Source organism: Penicillium angulare, assembly GCF_028827245.1.
Source record: "Penicillium angulare strain IBT 27051 chromosome Unknown utg000005l_segment0_segment0, whole genome shotgun sequence".
NCBI classification, from domain to species: domain Eukaryota; kingdom Fungi; phylum Ascomycota; class Eurotiomycetes; order Eurotiales; family Aspergillaceae; genus Penicillium; species Penicillium angulare.
This window is the reverse complement of record NW_026623164.1, coordinates 2425118-2443439: the sequence shown is the minus strand read 5'-3', so window position 1 is coordinate 2443439 and position 18322 is coordinate 2425118. Positions and strand designations below refer to the sequence as shown.

The 18322-nt window shown below is 47.1% G+C and overlaps 7 protein-coding genes across 7 annotated transcripts; 3 read left to right on the top strand and 4 right to left on the bottom strand.

Moving 5' to 3' along the window:
- Nucleotides 1-428: 428 nt before the first annotated feature.
- On the top strand, nt 429-937 carry N7478_008253 (uncharacterized protein; the record flags this gene model as incomplete). Its single annotated transcript, XM_056924467.1, has 2 exons — nt 429-497; nt 614-937. The coding sequence occupies 2 exons, from the start codon at nt 429-431 to the stop codon at nt 935-937; spliced, it is 393 nt and encodes a 130-aa protein (XP_056777193.1).
- A 1011-nt stretch (nt 938-1948) lies between these two features.
- Nucleotides 1949-3200, top strand: N7478_008252 (SGNH/GDSL hydrolase family protein; the record flags this gene model as incomplete). Its single annotated transcript, XM_056924466.1, has 4 exons — nt 1949-2064; nt 2139-2271; nt 2348-2487; nt 2561-3200. The coding sequence occupies 4 exons, from the start codon at nt 1949-1951 to the stop codon at nt 3198-3200; spliced, it is 1029 nt and encodes a 342-aa protein (XP_056777192.1).
- A 482-nt stretch (nt 3201-3682) lies between these two features.
- N7478_008251 (DEAD-box ATP-dependent RNA helicase DBP2) lies at nt 3683-6404 on the bottom strand (the record flags this gene model as incomplete). Its single annotated transcript, XM_056924465.1, has 6 exons — nt 3683-3912; nt 3987-4115; nt 4683-4790; nt 4853-5821; nt 5889-6085; nt 6355-6404. The coding sequence occupies 6 exons, from the start codon at nt 6402-6404 to the stop codon at nt 3683-3685; spliced, it is 1683 nt and encodes a 560-aa protein (XP_056777191.1).
- Nucleotides 6405-6871: 467 nt separating this feature from the next.
- N7478_008250 (uncharacterized protein) lies at nt 6872-8998 on the bottom strand (the record flags this gene model as incomplete). Its single annotated transcript, XM_056924464.1, has 9 exons — nt 6872-6999; nt 7068-7283; nt 7366-7474; nt 7529-7594; nt 7652-7802; nt 7855-8405; nt 8465-8547; nt 8603-8784; nt 8946-8998. The coding sequence occupies 9 exons, from the start codon at nt 8996-8998 to the stop codon at nt 6872-6874; spliced, it is 1539 nt and encodes a 512-aa protein (XP_056777190.1).
- Nucleotides 8999-9289: 291 nt separating this feature from the next.
- N7478_008249 (DNA-directed DNA polymerase alpha catalytic subunit POL1) lies at nt 9290-13896 on the bottom strand (the record flags this gene model as incomplete). The annotated part of the gene is made up of 5 exons (XM_056924463.1): nt 9290-10270; nt 10323-11063; nt 11122-11676; nt 11735-13456; nt 13510-13896. 5 exons carry the CDS (start codon nt 13894-13896, stop codon nt 9290-9292), a joined length of 4386 nt encoding a protein of 1461 aa, XP_056777189.1.
- Nucleotides 13897-16143: 2247 nt separating this feature from the next.
- N7478_008248 (40S ribosomal protein uS9) lies at nt 16144-17040 on the bottom strand (the record flags this gene model as incomplete). The annotated part of the gene is made up of 4 exons (XM_056924462.1): nt 16144-16434; nt 16591-16662; nt 16906-16928; nt 16995-17040. 4 exons carry the CDS (start codon nt 17038-17040, stop codon nt 16144-16146), a joined length of 432 nt encoding a protein of 143 aa, XP_056777188.1.
- A 326-nt stretch (nt 17041-17366) lies between these two features.
- N7478_008247 (mitochondrial 54S ribosomal protein uL13m) lies at nt 17367-18058 on the top strand (the record flags this gene model as incomplete). Its single annotated transcript, XM_056924461.1, has 3 exons — nt 17367-17387; nt 17487-17847; nt 17931-18058. 3 exons carry the CDS (start codon nt 17367-17369, stop codon nt 18056-18058), a joined length of 510 nt encoding a protein of 169 aa, XP_056777187.1.
- Nucleotides 18059-18322: the final 264 nt, after the last annotated feature.

The window sequence follows — 18322 nt, the reverse complement described above, 5'->3', positions numbered from 1 at the left end:
TCAGAAGGGTGCTGAAAGTTCCAGGAAATGGAAATTGGAGATCTATACTCGGGGATTTGATTCGCTAGATTTCAGCCTCAGTTCTTGTTCCACAGTGTTTAACCTTTCACCATCTTGGATTATCACCGTGTTCATCCAACGTAATGTGGATCCTCGAGTATTAAAACTTGGAGAGTATCAATCTTACATGAATCGAACCACTGATAATTGCCACGCCAAGATTCACTTAACTCATTGCACGACTTTGAAATCCCCTCCCATAACACCTATGAGAATTTAGAACTTAGATTGCTCTCTGCCAAAGACCATTTGTCTTATTTAATGACTCGAACTGTCCTCGTTAGTTTCGAAAGGACCAAAGCGGTTAACACTACACTCTTCGACGGGAGTGGTTTTCAGTATATTGAGCAGCGAAAATCGTTTTCAATATGAAGAACATTCTTCAGATTGTCCTTCTACTTCAAGCATCTCTTGCTCTCGGAGCTCCAGTGCCTGGAGTAGGATATGAACACGCCGTGTGAGGTACAACTGATGCTTTAAACAGTGTCCCCGGCAGCCGGACTCCTCCGAGTCCCCCTCCGAATGGCATCATGGTCATGACAAGAGAGAAAAGATCGATGCCTCAACCGAGGCTTCGACCGATATTGTGAATAGTGGTCCAATCGCTTGGATTTGTCCCCCGCCTCCTCCTCCTCCTCCTCCTCCTCCTCCTCCCGCCGAAAATCATGGTGATCATGATAAGAGAGGCATGGCCGATGCTTCGTTCGATGCTATGAATACTAGGCCTGGTATCTGGACTCCTCCGCCCCCCCCCCCACCCCAATGTGAATTATGTCACAACAAGAGAGAGCAGCTCGATGCCTCGACTGATACTCTAAATTATCGTGCTGGTACAGAGTGGGCTATTAATCCTTCCGTTCCAGACCCAAACGTATGATATTGCTTGGGCCCCACGCCCAAAGCGCAAGATTCAACCAGTAAGTGCCGTTCTTGCCCCTTTGCCATTAGCAACAAAATGAAAGCGGGCTAAGACGCTGTTTATAGAGTATAGCGCGTTGTTGTTCTTTACTATTTACTATTCTTGTTGTTCCCTCTAGTCGGACTGCTTTCCCTCTTTCATAAGCAGATCGCATTTGGAGAATGAAAATTGGCAGGAATTATCCTCTCGTTACAATATGGGAATTTGCAAGGTCGCGGTTGATTATCATTTTACTATCTAACTTGTGTCGAATGAAGGTTGCTGCTGTATGATACCTTCTTCTTAGCAAAATGAAATATGATAGTCGTTGTGTTACAACTAATCCTTTCCCCATTCTAACGTGACATAACATACATTCATGCTATAATGATCATCAGGAAATGATAAGAGTCCCTTACTAGTATTTAGCTACCAGACGTTGCAATTCTTATTTTATTTTCCATATCATTTTTTCCAAATAAACATATTCCAAACGTAGAAACACTGGAGAATAAAACAAAGTCCTACCATATAGAGCCAAACAAAGCCAAAGTTTCAATCGGACAGCATATCGATCTACATGATGGGTATTGTGCTGTCATATACGGTTATGGGGCCTGTGGTCACTAGATTATTTTAGCGGGGTGCTGGAGGCTTTTGAACCTTTGAACAATTCTTCTTCCCCGGTGATTTCTATGGAGCAAGCGTATCGTTTCACTCTCAGATCGACTCTTCCTCAATCCATAAAAATCTTCAAGTTCACTCTCGGTGTTGGGATAAACAAATCCGACGGAAAATTAATTTCCGTTCATGCAGATCGAATTACCCCGGATACTCAGTGATATGCGGGGTTAGATGCCAGATGCAGATCCGTGGACATTTATATAGGGTCGATCTTCGAACACGAATATGCAAATACTTGCGAACATCAGAAGACTGGAAACCGAGCCTAATACCTGCTATTTACGAATAGGGAATAATTACTTCACAATGTTACAATCCACTAGTAACGTGATTGTGACTGCTCTCGCCCTGGCATCGGGGATCACCGCATCTGCAGTGCCCAGATCAACAGAGAAGTTTAACTGGTCCGCCAAGAAAGGCTTGTGAGTCTTCATGCACTTGTGAAAAGCTTGAAATTACTAGTCTATTTTGATTCTTCACTTACATCTTGTTTAAGGCTCGCTTTCGGAGATTCGTATACTTATGTCCAAGGAACACACGGACATCAGAATTTCAGCTTCATCGGCGATCAATTCATTTACGCATATGATGAAGAGACTCTTCTTTCCAATAAGATTGTCCAAAATCAAGTGAGTAGCCCTCAAGTCATCCACATCCACATTCTCATCTGCATAGCTGATATTGACCATACCTTCTTCTTCATAGACAGGAACCGCAGAAGGAGGTCCAAACTGGGTAGAATACCTTACAGGATGCGGCGAACAGCCAGGCCTGACATCGCCACGTACATGCAAAAAGCAACTCTGGGATTTTGCCTTTGCCGGTGCAGATATCTCTACTGAATAGTAAGTATTCTCTATTCTATTCAAGCTAATCAGCATTTTAACTTCAAATGAATACTAACATGATACATATCAGCACACCCCTACACCACAATTTCACCGTGTCCCTCGTAAACCAAGTCGAACAATACGCAGAATACGGACATAAAACTCTCACCAGCTTTCTACCCACAAGCGAAACACTAGTAGCCATCTGGATCGGTATCAACGACGTCGGCGACAGCGCAAAATACGCTGTGAATTTCCCAGACTTCTACGCAAATTTGACAGGCACCCTGTTCGATTCAGTGGAAACGTTGTATGATTTTGGATACAGGTCTTACTTGATTATGAATTTACCGCCGATGGATCGCGATCCATCGAATTTGGGAAGTAGTCTTCCGACACCGAATGCGACGCAGGTGAGTTGGTGGAATGAGGCGTTGACTGGGAGGGCGGAGAGGTTTGGAAAGGAGAAGGGGAATAGTGTGGAGATTCGTGTATTTGATGCGCATGAGCGGTTGAGTTGGATATTGGATCATCCGGCGGAGTTTGGGATTGTTAATACGACGGGTTATTGTGCTGGGTATGACCAGCCGGATATTGAGTGGAATTATCGGGCTTATGGGTGTCCGACGCCGCTGGATGAGTATTTCTGGTATAATACTGGGCATATGACTAGTCATACTCATCGGATTCTGGCGAGTGAATTGGAGGCGTGGTTGGAGAGAGTTTAGCTTGTTAGCATAAGGAAGGACATAAGTCTGCACATGTAGTCTATTTTGTCTACTGCTACGAACGAAGGACGACTTGTTCCATGAAAACAAGACAATGATGAAACATATGAATGATGATAATCGTATTCAATTATGGACATACAAACAACACTACCATCGGCGAAGAGTACAACAAGGCAGTGAGCCACCGAGACAGAAAAGAAACTTTTTGCGGATAGTCGACATGCATGAATTGGCGTGAGAATCCAAGGTCTAGGATTGCCGGGGAACTGGGAACAAATATTCGAAACAAGGAGCACGTCGATATGGGAACCCCCAGAGAACAGGTGAAATCATGTAAGACTGTCTATGACATCGAAGAAAAAAACGCCGTCCGTACCGAATTACGCGGGAAACCGTAGGAAAACAAAATGGAAAAACGGGAAAGGAAGTCTACCAGTATCGCAAGACGAACAAGCTCATGAGTGCGTAAGATAACGCGTCTACCAGCGGCGGTTGCCGGCAACAGGAGCAGCGTTAGAAGCAGTGTAACCACCGCCGCCGCCGCCGCCACCACCACGACCACGACCACCCCAGCCACCACGGCCACGGCCACCGCCCCAGCGACCGCCACCGCCGCCGCCGGAGTAGCGGACCATCTCGGCCAGACGAGGATCGATCTGTTGCTTTGCCTCGGTGAGAATGGTGACCAAGTCACGAGCCTGCTTAGAGTCTGGAGAAGAAGGCCAGTTAGCTATCATGTAACCAAATTTGGTTCGAAAGGGAGAGGGGACGAGAAAGACGTACTGTCAGTGGTAAAGAAGGTGATGGCGGTACCCTTGGCACCAGCACGAGCAGTACGACCAATACGGTGGACATAGTCCTCCGAGTTGTTGGGGTAGTCGTAGTTGAGCACGTGAGTAATGTCGCGCACATCTTTTTACAAAATTGTTCGTTAGCAAACAGAGCATTAGTGGGATAATAATAGGGTGACCAAAAAGAGGGCCCTTTTTTTCACAGTCGTGCAGGACTTGATGCATCACTGCTCTCTTAAATGACCTTAAGGGACTTTCTTGAATAATCATCTTTCTTTTCAAGAAAGCCCCAAGGGGAAGCAAGTCCATGGGAATGGCGGTGGATACCGCGGTCCTAGAGAAACCTTGGAAAAAATGCAGGTTTAAAACAGTTCAGGAAAAACGTGGGAATATATAGACTCCAACTCGCTTGCGAGTTTCTGCCAAAGGAGTCGGAGAAAAATCCTGTTAGGTCTGCTTTCTGTTACGCTGCACTGTGAGTCCAAGATCCTCCTGGCATTATAACCATTTGAGATGACCTGACGATCCGCCTGGACGAGGCGTGTTCACACCAACACGCTTCGAGAGAGGTTGAGCACCGTGCCATTGTATTATACAACGTTCAACACGGGTGAGTTTTACAAAGGGCCCCATCAAGGGGGTATAGGGAGGGGGAAAGGAGGGGAGGGGGATAGTAGTTTGATCATACCGATACCACGAGAAGCCACATCAGTGGCCACCATGATTGGGCTCTTGCCCTGCTTGAACTCGTTCAGAACCCAGTCACGCTCGTTTTGTTGCTTGTCACCGTGGATGGCTATAAGATAAGAGGTTAGTGAATGAAATTGCAAAGTAACAGGCGGGAATTCAAAAACGTACAAAGTGCGGGCCATCCGTCTTGGCGGAGGAAACGGGTAATCTCGTCGGCAACACGCTTGGTGCCAGTGAAGATGAGGATCTTGTTGGAGCGGTCCTCCATGATCTTCTCCATGTGCTTAATCATACGGTCACGCTTCTCGAAGTCGGACATAACCTCGACGATTTGGTGAATACGGTGGTTGGCAGACAGGTCGGTGGAACCAATGTTGACCTGAATGTACTCATTGAGGAAGTCAGAGGCCAGCTGGCGGACCTCCTTGGGCCATGTAGCGGACCACATGCAAGTCTGACGGTCAGGGCGAATCTGGCCGATAATCTTGCGAATTTGAGGCTCGAAACCCATGTCCAGCATGCGATCAGCCTCGTCGAGAACAAGGTAGGTGACACGGCGGAGGTTAGTGCGACCAGCCTCCAGCATATCAATCAGACGACCAGGAGTGGCAATGCACACCTCAACACCACGAGAGAGGTCACGAATTTGAGGACCCTTGGGGACACCACCGTAGACACAGGTGTTGCGAATGCGGGAAGACTTGCCGAACTTGGTGATCTCAGTCTGAATCTGAACAGCAAGCTCACGGGTAGGAGCCAGAACCAGGACGATGGGACCATCGCCAGGGGCGAGGAGAGGCTGAGCGTTGATGTGAACAATAGCGGGAAGACAGTAGGTAAGGGTCTTTCCGGAACCAGTCTCCGCAATACCGACGACATCACGACCGGAAAGGGCCATAGGCCAACCTTGAGATTGAATAGCGGTAGGGCGCTCGAATCCCTGAGACTTGACCTCAGTCAGGACGTAGGTAGGGAAACCAGCCTCGTCGAAGGTCTCGACGGGGCGAGGGACATTGCGGCCTTGAACAGCCATATCCTGGGCCTTGCGGTACTCCGCAACCTCGGCATCAGAGCGAGCAGCAACATCAGCGTGCTCCTTATAGAAGGACTTATCGAACTTGGGGAGAGTGTCCATGTCTAAGATATTCTTGTTAGTTATACTGCGTTGAGAATCACCAAATGACTAAGGTACGCTGGAACTTACCCCAGTCTTGCTTCTTCAGGCCAGCGCCGAGGTTGGACATGCGATCACCACCGGCGCCGCCGCCGAAACCACCACCACCTCCGCCGAAACCACCACCGCGGCCACCACCGTAGCCGCCGCCACCGCCGCCGCCGTAGCCACCACCTCCGTTGGAGTGACCATTTTCATAACCACCACCGCCGCCGCCGTTGCGGGAACTGGTTTGAAACTATGTCAGCGCATTATTCATTTGGATGCAAGTGATGTTAAAGAATAGCGGATGATGAATGTTGGAATGAAAATCGGCCCTGGTCGCCAGCCCAACAAGGCCCAATGGACCATTCTGTGCAGGTTGTCCCAGTTACAGCCAAAAACATCCATTCCAGGGTATGAAGTAACACAGAAATAAATCCGATCACGGGAATAAGATGTGCAAAGAAGAAGGATAGTATGAAAAACAACCATGAATTGTTAGGCAAGGACATACCGGTAGGAATCACCGCCGCGCTGATAACCACCACCGCCGCCGTAAGACATGATGGATAGAGAGAAGAGTGTTTCGGTAAAGTGAAAGAAGAAGAATGTCACAAGAAACCGTCTGAAACACTGATGGAGAGAAGGGAGAGAGAGAAAGAGAGAAGAGAAAGAGGTACACGAATGAACTTGAGAAGGAGCAGAAAAAAAAGTTGTCGCGCCAGGGGAGAAAAAAAGGAAGGAGGCAAAAAAGACAAAGAAGACAAACCAGACAAACCGAACAAAAAGAAAAAAGAAAAAATCAACTCCTTTGCCGTATTGGGCTTAGGGTACACGTGATTTGTAAATTTTTTCTTATTGTAATTTTATTTTTAGTCTTTGAATGTATACAGAAGTGATAGCCCTGAGATCCATATAAATCATAAGAGAAATACTATATATTAGATGAAAGAATAACCTTAATTTTATTTCAGAACAATAAAATATGATCGTAGTTTAGATACCTTACTATTTTTGCCCTCTCATTTTATTCACAGTTTCTTCTCGCTCATTCCCATGTCCCAGAAGCTGATTTCCAGCTCGGTGGCTCGGACAAATATTTTAATCAAAGACTCGACGCGATCGGGAGATACTTTGTGCATATGCTTTTCCAGTAAAGCTGTATTGTGAGAATTAATTAGTAATGAGCAATCGTAATAAGAACCTTTAGAAGAAATATATTCTTACCTGATCCAAGTCGTACGGCTTCACTATAGTCATCGGCGACGTAGTTCTCGATCCATTTCCAATAGTTATTTCCCTCGCGAAGAGTCCCTTTGTCGGAATGAAGTCGTTTGGCAATGGCTCCATACCCGATCAAGCAGGGGGCGAGAGCCATCTGCAAGGCAAGCCAATCCTCAGACTGACCCACATCAAGAATGTAGCGGCTGTATGCGGTGCATGCTAATTGATAAAAAATCAGTTAAATATTTTCTTGCACAGATGTAAAAGGCGGGAAGCCTATTTATATATTTATTGATCATACCGATGGTCTCCGGGTGTGCTTCCATCTCCTCCTTGGTCAGGCCAAAAGAGGCACAGTATTCCAAATGCAGCGCCATTTCTCGCTGGATGTGCAGAACAATCTGGGCAGACTGAGGTATAAAGTCAGATATGCTCAGTATCAATGCGCTTCGAAATATACTTACTGCTGCTATTGAGTCCATACTTTGGGACTTGTATGAGGCCAGTGCGTTGCTTCGGGCAAATTGAACCTGTGCCGGTATTATTAGACACGTTCTTGCCACTCAACTCCAGTTCCAATCACTCACCAAGTACAGATAGTCTTGAACAAGATACTCTTTGAATCTCTGCAGGGGTAGTGTTCCATTACCCATTCCCTCGACAAAGTCATGATGAGTGAACTTTTGCCATACCCGTTGAGTATCTGGGCGATCCAGTACATACTCGATAAATCGACCACTAATAAAATCAGTAAATAAGCCATATATTTATAGCGAAGAGGGAAACAAACGGTGCAAAAGGCATAGTATATATCGAATGGAAGTGGTTAATCGGTCCACTTCCCTTTCCTAGATCAACGCTGGTTTTGATACCCGCCTCAACAAATCGCACGGCATTGCGCACAGCCCGCGACATATCCTTCCCCATCGCAAGGTTAGCAGCGATCGCCGAAGCGAGCGAACAGCCAGTTCCGTGTGTATTTTTCGACACCAGGAACTCCGTTTCAAAGAGTTGCGTTTCGTCGGTGACGCTGTCATAAAGAATGTCGATTACTGTTGTTGCTTCTTCGGGGCTTCTGGCGATCTTGTGGTCATTGGTAAGTGGGAGATGGCCGCCTTTGAGGAGGACAGCTTTCGGGCCCATTGCGCAGATCTTCTTTGCAAGATCAATTAAACCAGCCAGATCGGAAGGTTCCGGGGCATCAATACCAGAGTCCTTGAGTAGGAGTTGTGCTTCTGGAATGTTAGGGGTCAAGATTGTGGTGATTGGGAGTAGCTTGGTGCGAAGCTCCTTCACGGCTTTTTCTGGGAGTAGCTGGGAGCCACTGGTAGATACCATGACCTAAGGGAATAATCAGAAAATCTCATATATCGGTAAATCAAAAGACGTGATTGAATTACCGGGTCGAGAACTATAGAGGGAACCCGGTGCGCTTGTAGCGTCTCGGCAATGACATCAATTGTCTCCGCGGACGACAGCATGCCTATGTACTCAGAGTAAGCAGAGATATAGAACACGGAAGGTTTAAGGTAACGAACCTAGTTTGACTACATCTGCACCGACATCCTCAAGGCCTGCATTAATTTGCTTCCTTACAAATTCCGACGGGACGACAAAAATGTCCTGCACGCCGAGAGTGTTCTGTGCCGTCAACCCGGTGGTAGCTGTGAGGGCATAGCATCCATGGGCGGCAAGAACCCGTTGATCGGCCTCAAGACCACTTTGAATAAGTAAGCGATCATGTTATGTATATCTCCCTGGTTACTGAGATTGATGATTGGCGAGTGAGGATAAGTGTGATGAAATTGCCGAAATGAGCCAGGTTTGGACACTTCCGCTCAAGGTATTGATACATCATATCGGGAAAGAGGATTGACTTACGCGCCACCGGAGCTGTCAGAGCCGGCAATAACGAGCACACGCTTGACCGACATAGTTGCAGGAGCCAATCGGGGCGAGACGACGATAGTTCGATGAAAAAGCCGAAGATGGAAGAGCGTGGGGGACTTGATGGGGGGTTGATAAGGGAGATAAGATAAGGATATACGAGGGGAAAATTTGACACCGAAAAATTCTACAGTTTATACAGTGACGAACAACAAAGTCATAAAATAAAATGATAAATGACATTATGCAAACTCAATCCATCAAGTAAAGAAACCCCGATCCCAAGAATGTAGTAGCTATTTACAAATCCCCAAAGTCATACGCCACCGGGGCGGCACTCATTGTATCATGAACTGGAACAAAGTATCCATCTCAACCCATTGTCGACCACACTTCTTCAAGTAGGCATCCGCCACAGTCCGGATCGTGTCGAAGCGACCACGGTTGAATTCGGCCATGGCGGAGATACTGTCTTTTTTCTCGCCAGCCTCCTTGCTAGAAGCAGCCTTGGCCTTATCCACATCCCATAGACCCGCAAAGTACAGCAACTGGTTGTACATCTGTTTCTCATTATACTCGTACGACATACGACCCGAGCAGCCTTCAGCACGACCTCGGGATCCCAGACAGCGATGTCCATAAACACTTATTTGGCGAGTTCGGTTACCACAGGCAGAATCATCACAAACCAGCCAGCCCTCGTAGTATCGGTTCGTCTGTTCGCGAATCTGGCTCTCCAACTGGGCGACCAAAGTAATGACTGAGAATGATTTCTGACAGCTCTCGTTAGGGCAGACAATACCGTTCGCTGTGCACATCTCTGGCGAGCCTGCCAAGCCTTCAAAAACTGACTGCTCTTTACAGAATCGGCATGTCAGACTCAATCGTGCTGAATTGGCAAAGCGGACTGCGTCGGGGATCTGCGATTCCAGCGGGAAGATTTCCGCATTTTGTTGGTTGCTAGCGCTGGAGGTGTTGATCTGGTACTTGCGAGTATCGAGTCCCAAGCATTCTGCCAAACGAACGGCGTCGGTGCCAGGAATTGGGGCACACAGACGCTCAATGGGAGGGAAAATTTGCTTGAGAATATAGAACTCAATATCAGGTTTGAGCTCTGATGTTGGCTTAAGCACATCTTGTGGGGTATAAGATCGCTTGGCGGGTGGAAGAGAGGACGTATCAGCGTCACCGGTTGTCACAATGTAGGAGATGACATCGTTGGGTCGAATATTCCTGCCTCGGGCGATCTCCCTAAGAGCAACCTGCGCTGGAGGCATTGTCTCCTTGTTGGGATATTCTTCTGGTCGCTTTGAGAGTTTCTGTAGAAAGATTAGCATTGAATTGAGAGCTTTTGCTGGGGCGTTGACATACCGTGTAAATGACATATTTCTGATTAGGAATCTGATACTCTTTCATCTTCTCTGCAAGCTCTCGCAGGTAGTCATGTACGTTGTTAAGGACGACTTCTTGATCCTCCCCAGAGAGAATCTCGTTCAGCAGTCTTGACGACACCTCCTTTGAGAGAGCACAGTATTCACGTCGCTTCATGTCCAAGCCCTTGACCTCAAGCTTTTCAACGTACTTGCCATCTACTTCTGTCATGTTGACAGCTGCATACTTCTTTTTGGCATGTAACAGTAGTCGACGGAAGACATTATCAATGTCAATTTCCAAAAGCCTATACCGCTCATTGACCGATCTCTTGAACTCCTCTCCAACCTTAAGCGCTTCGCTCATGGTGTCCATATTCGTGTTGATCATGACGGAGTCAGTATCACCATAAATGACACGCAGCTGCCTGCTCTCCGCCAACTCTTTGGTGCTTCGTAAAATCTCACGACCCTTGAATGTGGTGAGCATGGCCAGAGGACGGGCATAGAATCGACTTTGTGTGTAACCCAAACAACCGTACATAGAGTTGGCAGTCAGCTTGAAGGCAAGTTGCTTTGTATCCCACAAAGCGAGCTGTTCAGGCGTGGCATGTTTGTCTTTCATCAAACTCTTCACTTGACGACGACGACCGACCAAAGTCGCAATAAGCTTAGGAAGAATACCCTGAGATTCCTCCGAAGAGGGGATTTCAGGAACCTTCTCTTCATTTTCGTTCTCCGCCTAGCAGAAGGTTAGTATGAGACTTGGGTAATATCAACGAAGGTTAAGCATTCCATACCGAACTTGTACGATCAACTGTAGTGAAACAGATGTTGTACTCTTGAATAATCGAAGGGTACAAACTGTTGAAATCCATGACCAAGATGAATCGGTCGTAGAGTCCTTTCTCAGGCTCGAAAACGAGACCACCCTTGTATTTATCCTTCTTTTTCTTGTCACCGGCTTCATCGTCATCGGCGTCCATCTTCTCTTCAGCCTTTTGCATGCGAGAAGAGTACTTGTCTGGGCAAATATACTTATTGCGATGGAACTCGTGCAGCAAAATGTACTCGTTTCGCTCAGCACGAGTACCACTGAGAGTACGTGCCCACGAGTTACCGGCAATGTTGGTCAGGACCTTTGTGAGTGGCAGCATCTGCAATCGCAATGCCAAAGCAGCAATGAAATACGTGTCAGTATCGCAGTGGTTTACAAAGTTCATCAGGCCATCCTTGGTCGAAGCCCAAGACTTCAAAGCTCCTTCAACATCCACGTCTTGACGGCCGTTGCCCTCGCCGAGATAAAGTTGACACATTTCTGTCAAACTCCAAGATTGACATTTCATCATCAAAGACTATGATAAGTTAGCACCTACATTTTGATAACTGTTAAGTGATGTCAAGGGAACTTACTTTGCCCATATCGTTGGCCAGATCACACATCAGTCGCCCAGCAATCAGCTGTCTCTCAGCAAAGAAACCACTGTTCTTACTGTAGTTCTTAGGCCAATCGCCACGCTTGAGTCGACCAAGACGATGCCATCCAGGAGTTTTCTTTTCTCGTAACCGATTGAGAAGAATTCCTAGGTCGACATCTTGTAACTGATGGCCCATGATCACATCTGGGTCCATTTTCTCGAAGAGGGCCAAGAATTTGCTGAGCAGAAATTGCTCACTCTTCTCAAGCATGACAGTACCCCGCTGCTTTCGGCACTCGGCTTCAAAATGCAGTGGATATGACGAACCAGATGGACGCATCACAGTGAATGTTTTACACGGGAGTTTCTCCGGTGGTGTGGTATCTGAGAGGGAAACATTCTCGTACACTCGTGCACTTGCGACCAAAATTTCCTGCTTATTCTCCTTCACATTAAGTTGGGTTCGGAAAGAAAGAGAAATCAGAGTCATTGGTGGCATCTCCAGATTTTCCGTGTCAGGAACAGGAGTTATCGATTGAGGTTTGGATGCTTGGCACTCGAACTTGCACCAAGAAGCATTGTTGACAGCAGAAAAGTCGGCCTCGTCAACCCTGAGCCAGCATGGTCCCATAATGTTCTTCCACAGAACGAATTGCTCGAAAAGAGAAGTGTTTGTGCCGAATACATGAGAGAAGGTCTCACCCTTTGTATCCATCTGCAGTTGTGGTTTATCATAAGGATATAGTAACTTCAGGTATTCCGCCTCCTTGGGCACACCGCGAAGCTCAAACGCATATTTTCGGGTGCAAGGTTTGATCTTATGCATGCCAACCTTAAGACGAGTCATCATCTGATCGACTTCTTCGTAGACATGCTCCATGCCGACCTCCTCGTCTGTCTCTTTCATATGTTTGTAGCGGTGTTCACGGGGGAGGAAGTAAAGTTTTCGGAGAATGTTATCGACTTTCACGAAGGCACTGGCGTATGAGTCGGTTTGCTTGTTCTTAACTTTTCCGAATAAACAAAGGCTGCCATTGACTTCTGTGAAATCAAGCCAAAAGAAGCGCAGACTGCCATCCTCTTCCACGACATCTTGGGGCCGGAGCTTTCCGAAAGAACGCATTTCCGGTGCAGGGCTACTAAGAACATTCAACTTGTTTCGTACATCGTTCCAAGAGGCATCGACGACCTCTGGTGCAGCCTTGACTGGTGACGAGCTCGCGGGTGTTGTTAAGACTTCCTTCTTGAGCTTAGGCGGCGGACGACTTCCAGTCATGTTGATGTTTTCTGTCTTGATGTTTGAGGATACAGTGGCTTCTGCAACATCCATCATATCAATATCCTCCTCATCTGAGTCCTCCTTCTTGATAGGCACTGTGATCTTTCTCTCTACAGCCTTGCTAATTGGAGAAGAGGGCATTGGATCGCCCATGGAGATATCATCGTCGTCCATTATAGGTAGCGGAGCGTCATCAAGGTCATCGGAGTGAAGTGATGGCTGGCCCTTCGGTGGGGAGCTGGGAACTTCATTTTCGTCTTTCGGTTCGAATTTCGGGCGGCGTCGCTTCTCGACCAGTGGTGGTGAGAGAACGCGAACTTTTCGGCGGGCATCAGACTTAACAATGTTTCGCGTTGGAGCAGGGTTGGAGACAACGTTGCTGGATACCTCTCCGAGAAGGTCTGCCATGAAGGCATCATCTTCAGCAGTCGCAGCTTGCTGTTGGCGAAATCAGTATTATCATTGTAGGAAAATCTGAGATGGAAACGTACCTTAGGCTTGGGAGCCGCAGCCGCCGCAGTCCCGCTGTTAAAGTATTTTGAAATGCCATTATTCATTTTCTCTTTGCGTTGTTTCTCCTCTTCACGCTTTCGCTTAGCCGCTTTGCCTCTTGCCGGCAATTCATCGCTGTCGTCACTGTCGTATTCAGCTTGGCCTTCATTCCAGACCTCCCGACCGTCGTCTGCATATCCGGCACCATTGTCGTCGACGACAAAGTCGTCCTCGTCTAGTCGGCTGCGAATGATCTTTTTGTAGCCGTCGTCATCGACCTCTTCGTAGATATCGCCCTGTTCCTCGACTTCATAAGTGGAAAGACGTTTTTTTCCGGAGGCACGAAGAGCCCTGAGCTCAGCCAGTCTATCTCGAGCAGACGGCATGATTGTTGGAAATTATGGACAATGGCCCATTCACAAAGTGGGAACACAAAATCACAATGGTTGCGGGGAAGGAGAAAAGGGATCACGACTTGAATCCAAATCCAGGGCGCGCGACTGGAGGACGCGCAGATCCCGCGACGCGTTATAGTGGTTTAGGTAAGTTAGGAGTGGGTTGGCTCCTGAATTGTAAGGCTTCAAGGCATCAAGGTACACGACGCCAATATGGTTTAGCTTCGATCTGATATCCAATCCCCACCAAGATTTTACCAAGGATGTATACATGTATTCGCATTTGAATTGGCATATACGACGATCATTCATAATATACCCTAAGTATTTAGGCTATACCAATAAGCTACATGAGCCTGGAGCTAAATAAATTAGGAGTTCCCAAGCACTACTAATTCTTGCTTTACAACATCGAGAATCCTCTTCTCCCCATGTATCCTTAACGATTTGCAATGAACAACTTTAGAATGCCAAGTTCATTTTCTCTCTTCTGATTTCCGCCGACCACAGGTGTAGCCTATGACATGAAAATCATCTTGTATAGTATAATTTCTGTCAGCCGAACGTCGTAGCTGAACTATATAGGTAACGCGAGGGTATCGAAAAGCATATTAGCCATATATACACCTAACTCTAAATTGCAACTATGCATTTATCTACACTCTAAATTAGAAGTATTCAGTACTATGCATAGGTCTAGTGAGATGACTGACGTCTTCGGCCAAGAGGATACTAAGGCGTCTAACGAGAAAACTTCAATTGGCCAGGCAAACTAGCTTCGTACTCAAATTTCAAGGAAATGGTTAGTCTCTATTATTACACTGCACACGGCTATATCCATGAATGCGTGGCATCAGTTTCTGCCCAGGTGCAACTTGAACTTCAAGTTTAACTCGTACTACAGTACTATCACGAAGCCGATCCCTCCCGTGAAGACATCTTAAGAACCTTGGAATATGTATATACCTTTGAGAATCGTAAATGAACATCAAGTAGTATACTATGTACGCTTTCAATGTCCACTTTACGGGCTTCCAATTTCTATCTCTCTTACAACCCCATCCTTGTTGTCATAGACATAGCTAATAATGTGGTCAGCAGCCTGAGGATGTGGCTCGGTTTCCAACATTCGGCATCGGACTCACCATACCTACCCGAGGAGCTAAATCTCCACATGGAGCTTACGCGACCGGCCTTTGCAGCTCTTGGTCTTACTAGTGATCTATTTTTCAGAGAGAAAGAGCGACAGAGCACAAGGAGTAGTGGGAGAGAGTATATCTAATACCGTGGGTCATTGCGTAGGAGCAGGGAGTGAGTGATATCACCGCTATACAGATCTGTGAAGCAACTCCGTATTTGAGTGAGTTCGACTTGGGCGTGAAAGAGACTAAGGCCATTCAGTGGCTTGTCAAGCGATACATGGGTCTATCAAGAGACTGTGTGGCGTACTATAGTGGGGAATCTGGTGTGGAGTATGCATTTTCCAGTCTACAATGAGGTGGATTACGTCTGTTTGATTCATTGCGGGTTCAAATTGAGGGAATCAAGTTATCGTAAGGTGGGTGTGATATTGATTCGGCATGCAGTATGGATATGGCGGGTGGATTTTGAATAAGTAGCTGGCAGAGTATAGATAGATATCTCCGTCATCGTATGTGTTGTCGGCCGCGAGGTTGAGTAGAATCCAGTTGCGATTTGCGATTTGCCCATGCCCAATATTCGCAATAGGCACAGCCGTTTCCTACATATCAATTTCCTAGTTTTCCCCACAAAGTTCACTGTCGAGATTACCATGCATACGTGGAAGAAACATACGAGCACGGACTATGCAACCCAATGAAATGAACAATAAAAACCCGGTGTATTTGAGCAGATTTTCCTGACCTATGCTAGGTATATTTTCCAGCCATCGTGAACAGCGCCAGTGAAAAAATGACATAGGATATCCAATCCTCCACAACACATCAGCACCGGCACCGGGAACGAGGGCCTTGAAACGTAGACACCCCGCGACACCGATCCTGTTCTCGCCAACCCACGAATGATCCAGTTACCGAATTCATCCGCGGCAACAAATCCTCCCTAGTTACCCAGTCCAACAAGAGTCGATGGAAAACAAGTCGTAAAATGATAAAATGAAGACATAATTTTCCATAAACCCCAATATTTTTCCCGTTTTGTTTTGCAAATTTCCTTCGTCGCAGTTTTTCTTGTGTAAAAACAGAAAACGGAGAAAATTTAACGGTAAGACTTCTGGTAACGAGAGCGGGCACCGCGACCTCCGAACTTCTTGGGCTCGGCGCGACGGTTGTCGGCAACGAGCAGGGTGCGGTCGTACTGGGCGAAAGCCTGCTTGAGCTGGTTCTTGGAGTGCTCGTCCACGTACTTCTGGTAGTAAGCGACAATGGACTTGGCGATGGCCTGACGGATGGCGTAGATCTGGGAAGTGTGACCACCACCGGTGACGCGGACGCGGATGTCGACACCAGCGAACTTGTCAGAGCCGACGATCAGGAGGGGCTCGTAGACCTGTAGCGATTTCCGTTAGAAAAATGATTCCGATATTGTTTGCTCCACCATGTAGATGGGAATGTTTCCGGTAGTAACGAAACATTCTCGTATTCAATTTTGGCGAGTTGGTGGTTGAAGTATGGGGTCGGCGAAAGGAAAAGGGCAAGTGCGTACCTTGAAGCGGAGGATCTCAGGCTGGACCAGAGCGAGGGGCTGGCCGTTGACCTTGATGAGGCCCTTGCCTTGCTGTAAATCAAAAAGTCTCAGTATTCTGTCTCTCATTTTGTGTTGTAGTCCCATGCGCCATCATTGCGTTGAATATTGCCCGTCCAAAAATATCCATGATCAAAGTCTTATATCCACCGTGCACCATGTTTATTTTTGGCATAATTCGATCCTCCATGTCGTAGTAAAATTGCCAGGCAGTTCCATCGAGCTCCGATTGACGCAGTGGGACGTAGAAATTGGGGGGAGGCATCGTCTTCATACCTTGCAGTGGGCGACAGCGGTGGCTATTGAAAAAGGCGATTAGGAACATATTCACGGAGCGTTTGGAATTTCGAAAATGCAAAACTCACCCGTCTTCTTCTTGCCGAAGCATTGCACACTCTGGACGGAAGCCATGATGGTGAAATGGCCCTTGTCGGTTGTCGATAGAGGGAGGGAGTGTGTTGTCGAGGGAGATGGAAAAGAAGTCGACCGCGAATCCCACACTGCAGTGATTCGCCTGAATTGCTGGTTTGTTAGTGCGGGTTTCGCTTAGGACGCGCTATTCCGAAAGAGGGCTAGCTGATTAACCTGGCTTAGGGCTTTGTCACATGACATCAATTTACAGGCACGTGACCGGGTCCAGGCGGAGTCCGAATCTGGCAGGCGCAGAACTTCGGGGATTTGCTGAGTTGCGGTTGCTGTTGTTGTTACAAGTTTACCCTTCATATTCACTAGATACAATGTCGCAAACAGTCGGCAGGGTAAGTCTATCCCAAATCCTTCTGTGCTACATGGAATATTGCTCTTTCCATTCAATTGCATAACGGAAACGCCGATGCTAAAATTTATCTTCTCCCCAGACCCGTCTTGCCTACTCCCGCGCATGGCACTATGTCGATGCCGGATCTGATTCACGTTCCCTCGGTCGTCTGGCTTCTTCAGTTGCACTCGTTCTGATGGGAAAGCACAAACCGATCTATGATCCCTCCACCGACTGCGGTGACTACGTTGTTGTTGCCGGCTGCCACGACCTTAAGACCACCGGCAAGAAGCGTTTCCAAAAGCAGTACTACCACCACAACACACGCCCAGGTAGCTTGAAGAGCATGACAATGGATCAAATGTTTGCCAAATGGGGTGGTGGAGAGGTTCTGCGTCGCGCCGTCAAGGGAATGCTGCCCAAGAACCGTCTCCAGGACTCGCGATTGGCACGGTTGAAGAGTGAGTTTCTCTTCATGAATCGACTTCATGAACCGACACTACCCGTCAAATCATGCGGACTACTAATATAATATGTCTTACAGCTTTCGAAGGTCTTGCCCACCCCTACAAGGATAATATCGTCAAGTTTGGCGGCCAGTCAGTGATTGGTGCTACCCGGGAAGTCGCAGAGGCTTTCAAGGAAGCTAAGGAGGCCCAGCCTTCCGCTTAATTATCTCGTTCTATCTTACAACATCTCTTCTGCTCATAATCCTTGGCCTTTGCCAAGATCTCCTGTAATTTATATCTGCGTTATGATCCAAAACCGCAAGCGCATGGGTGTGGAGTCCATCTTGGGATTTTTTTTATCTTTTCCATTCTCCTTTCTTTTGAACTACTTTTGTTCCAATACTGTTGACATCTAGGATGTTTCCTACACTGGCATGTACTTATATATAGCAAAGCTCCTGGAAATAAAGAAAAGAGAATGTGTTGC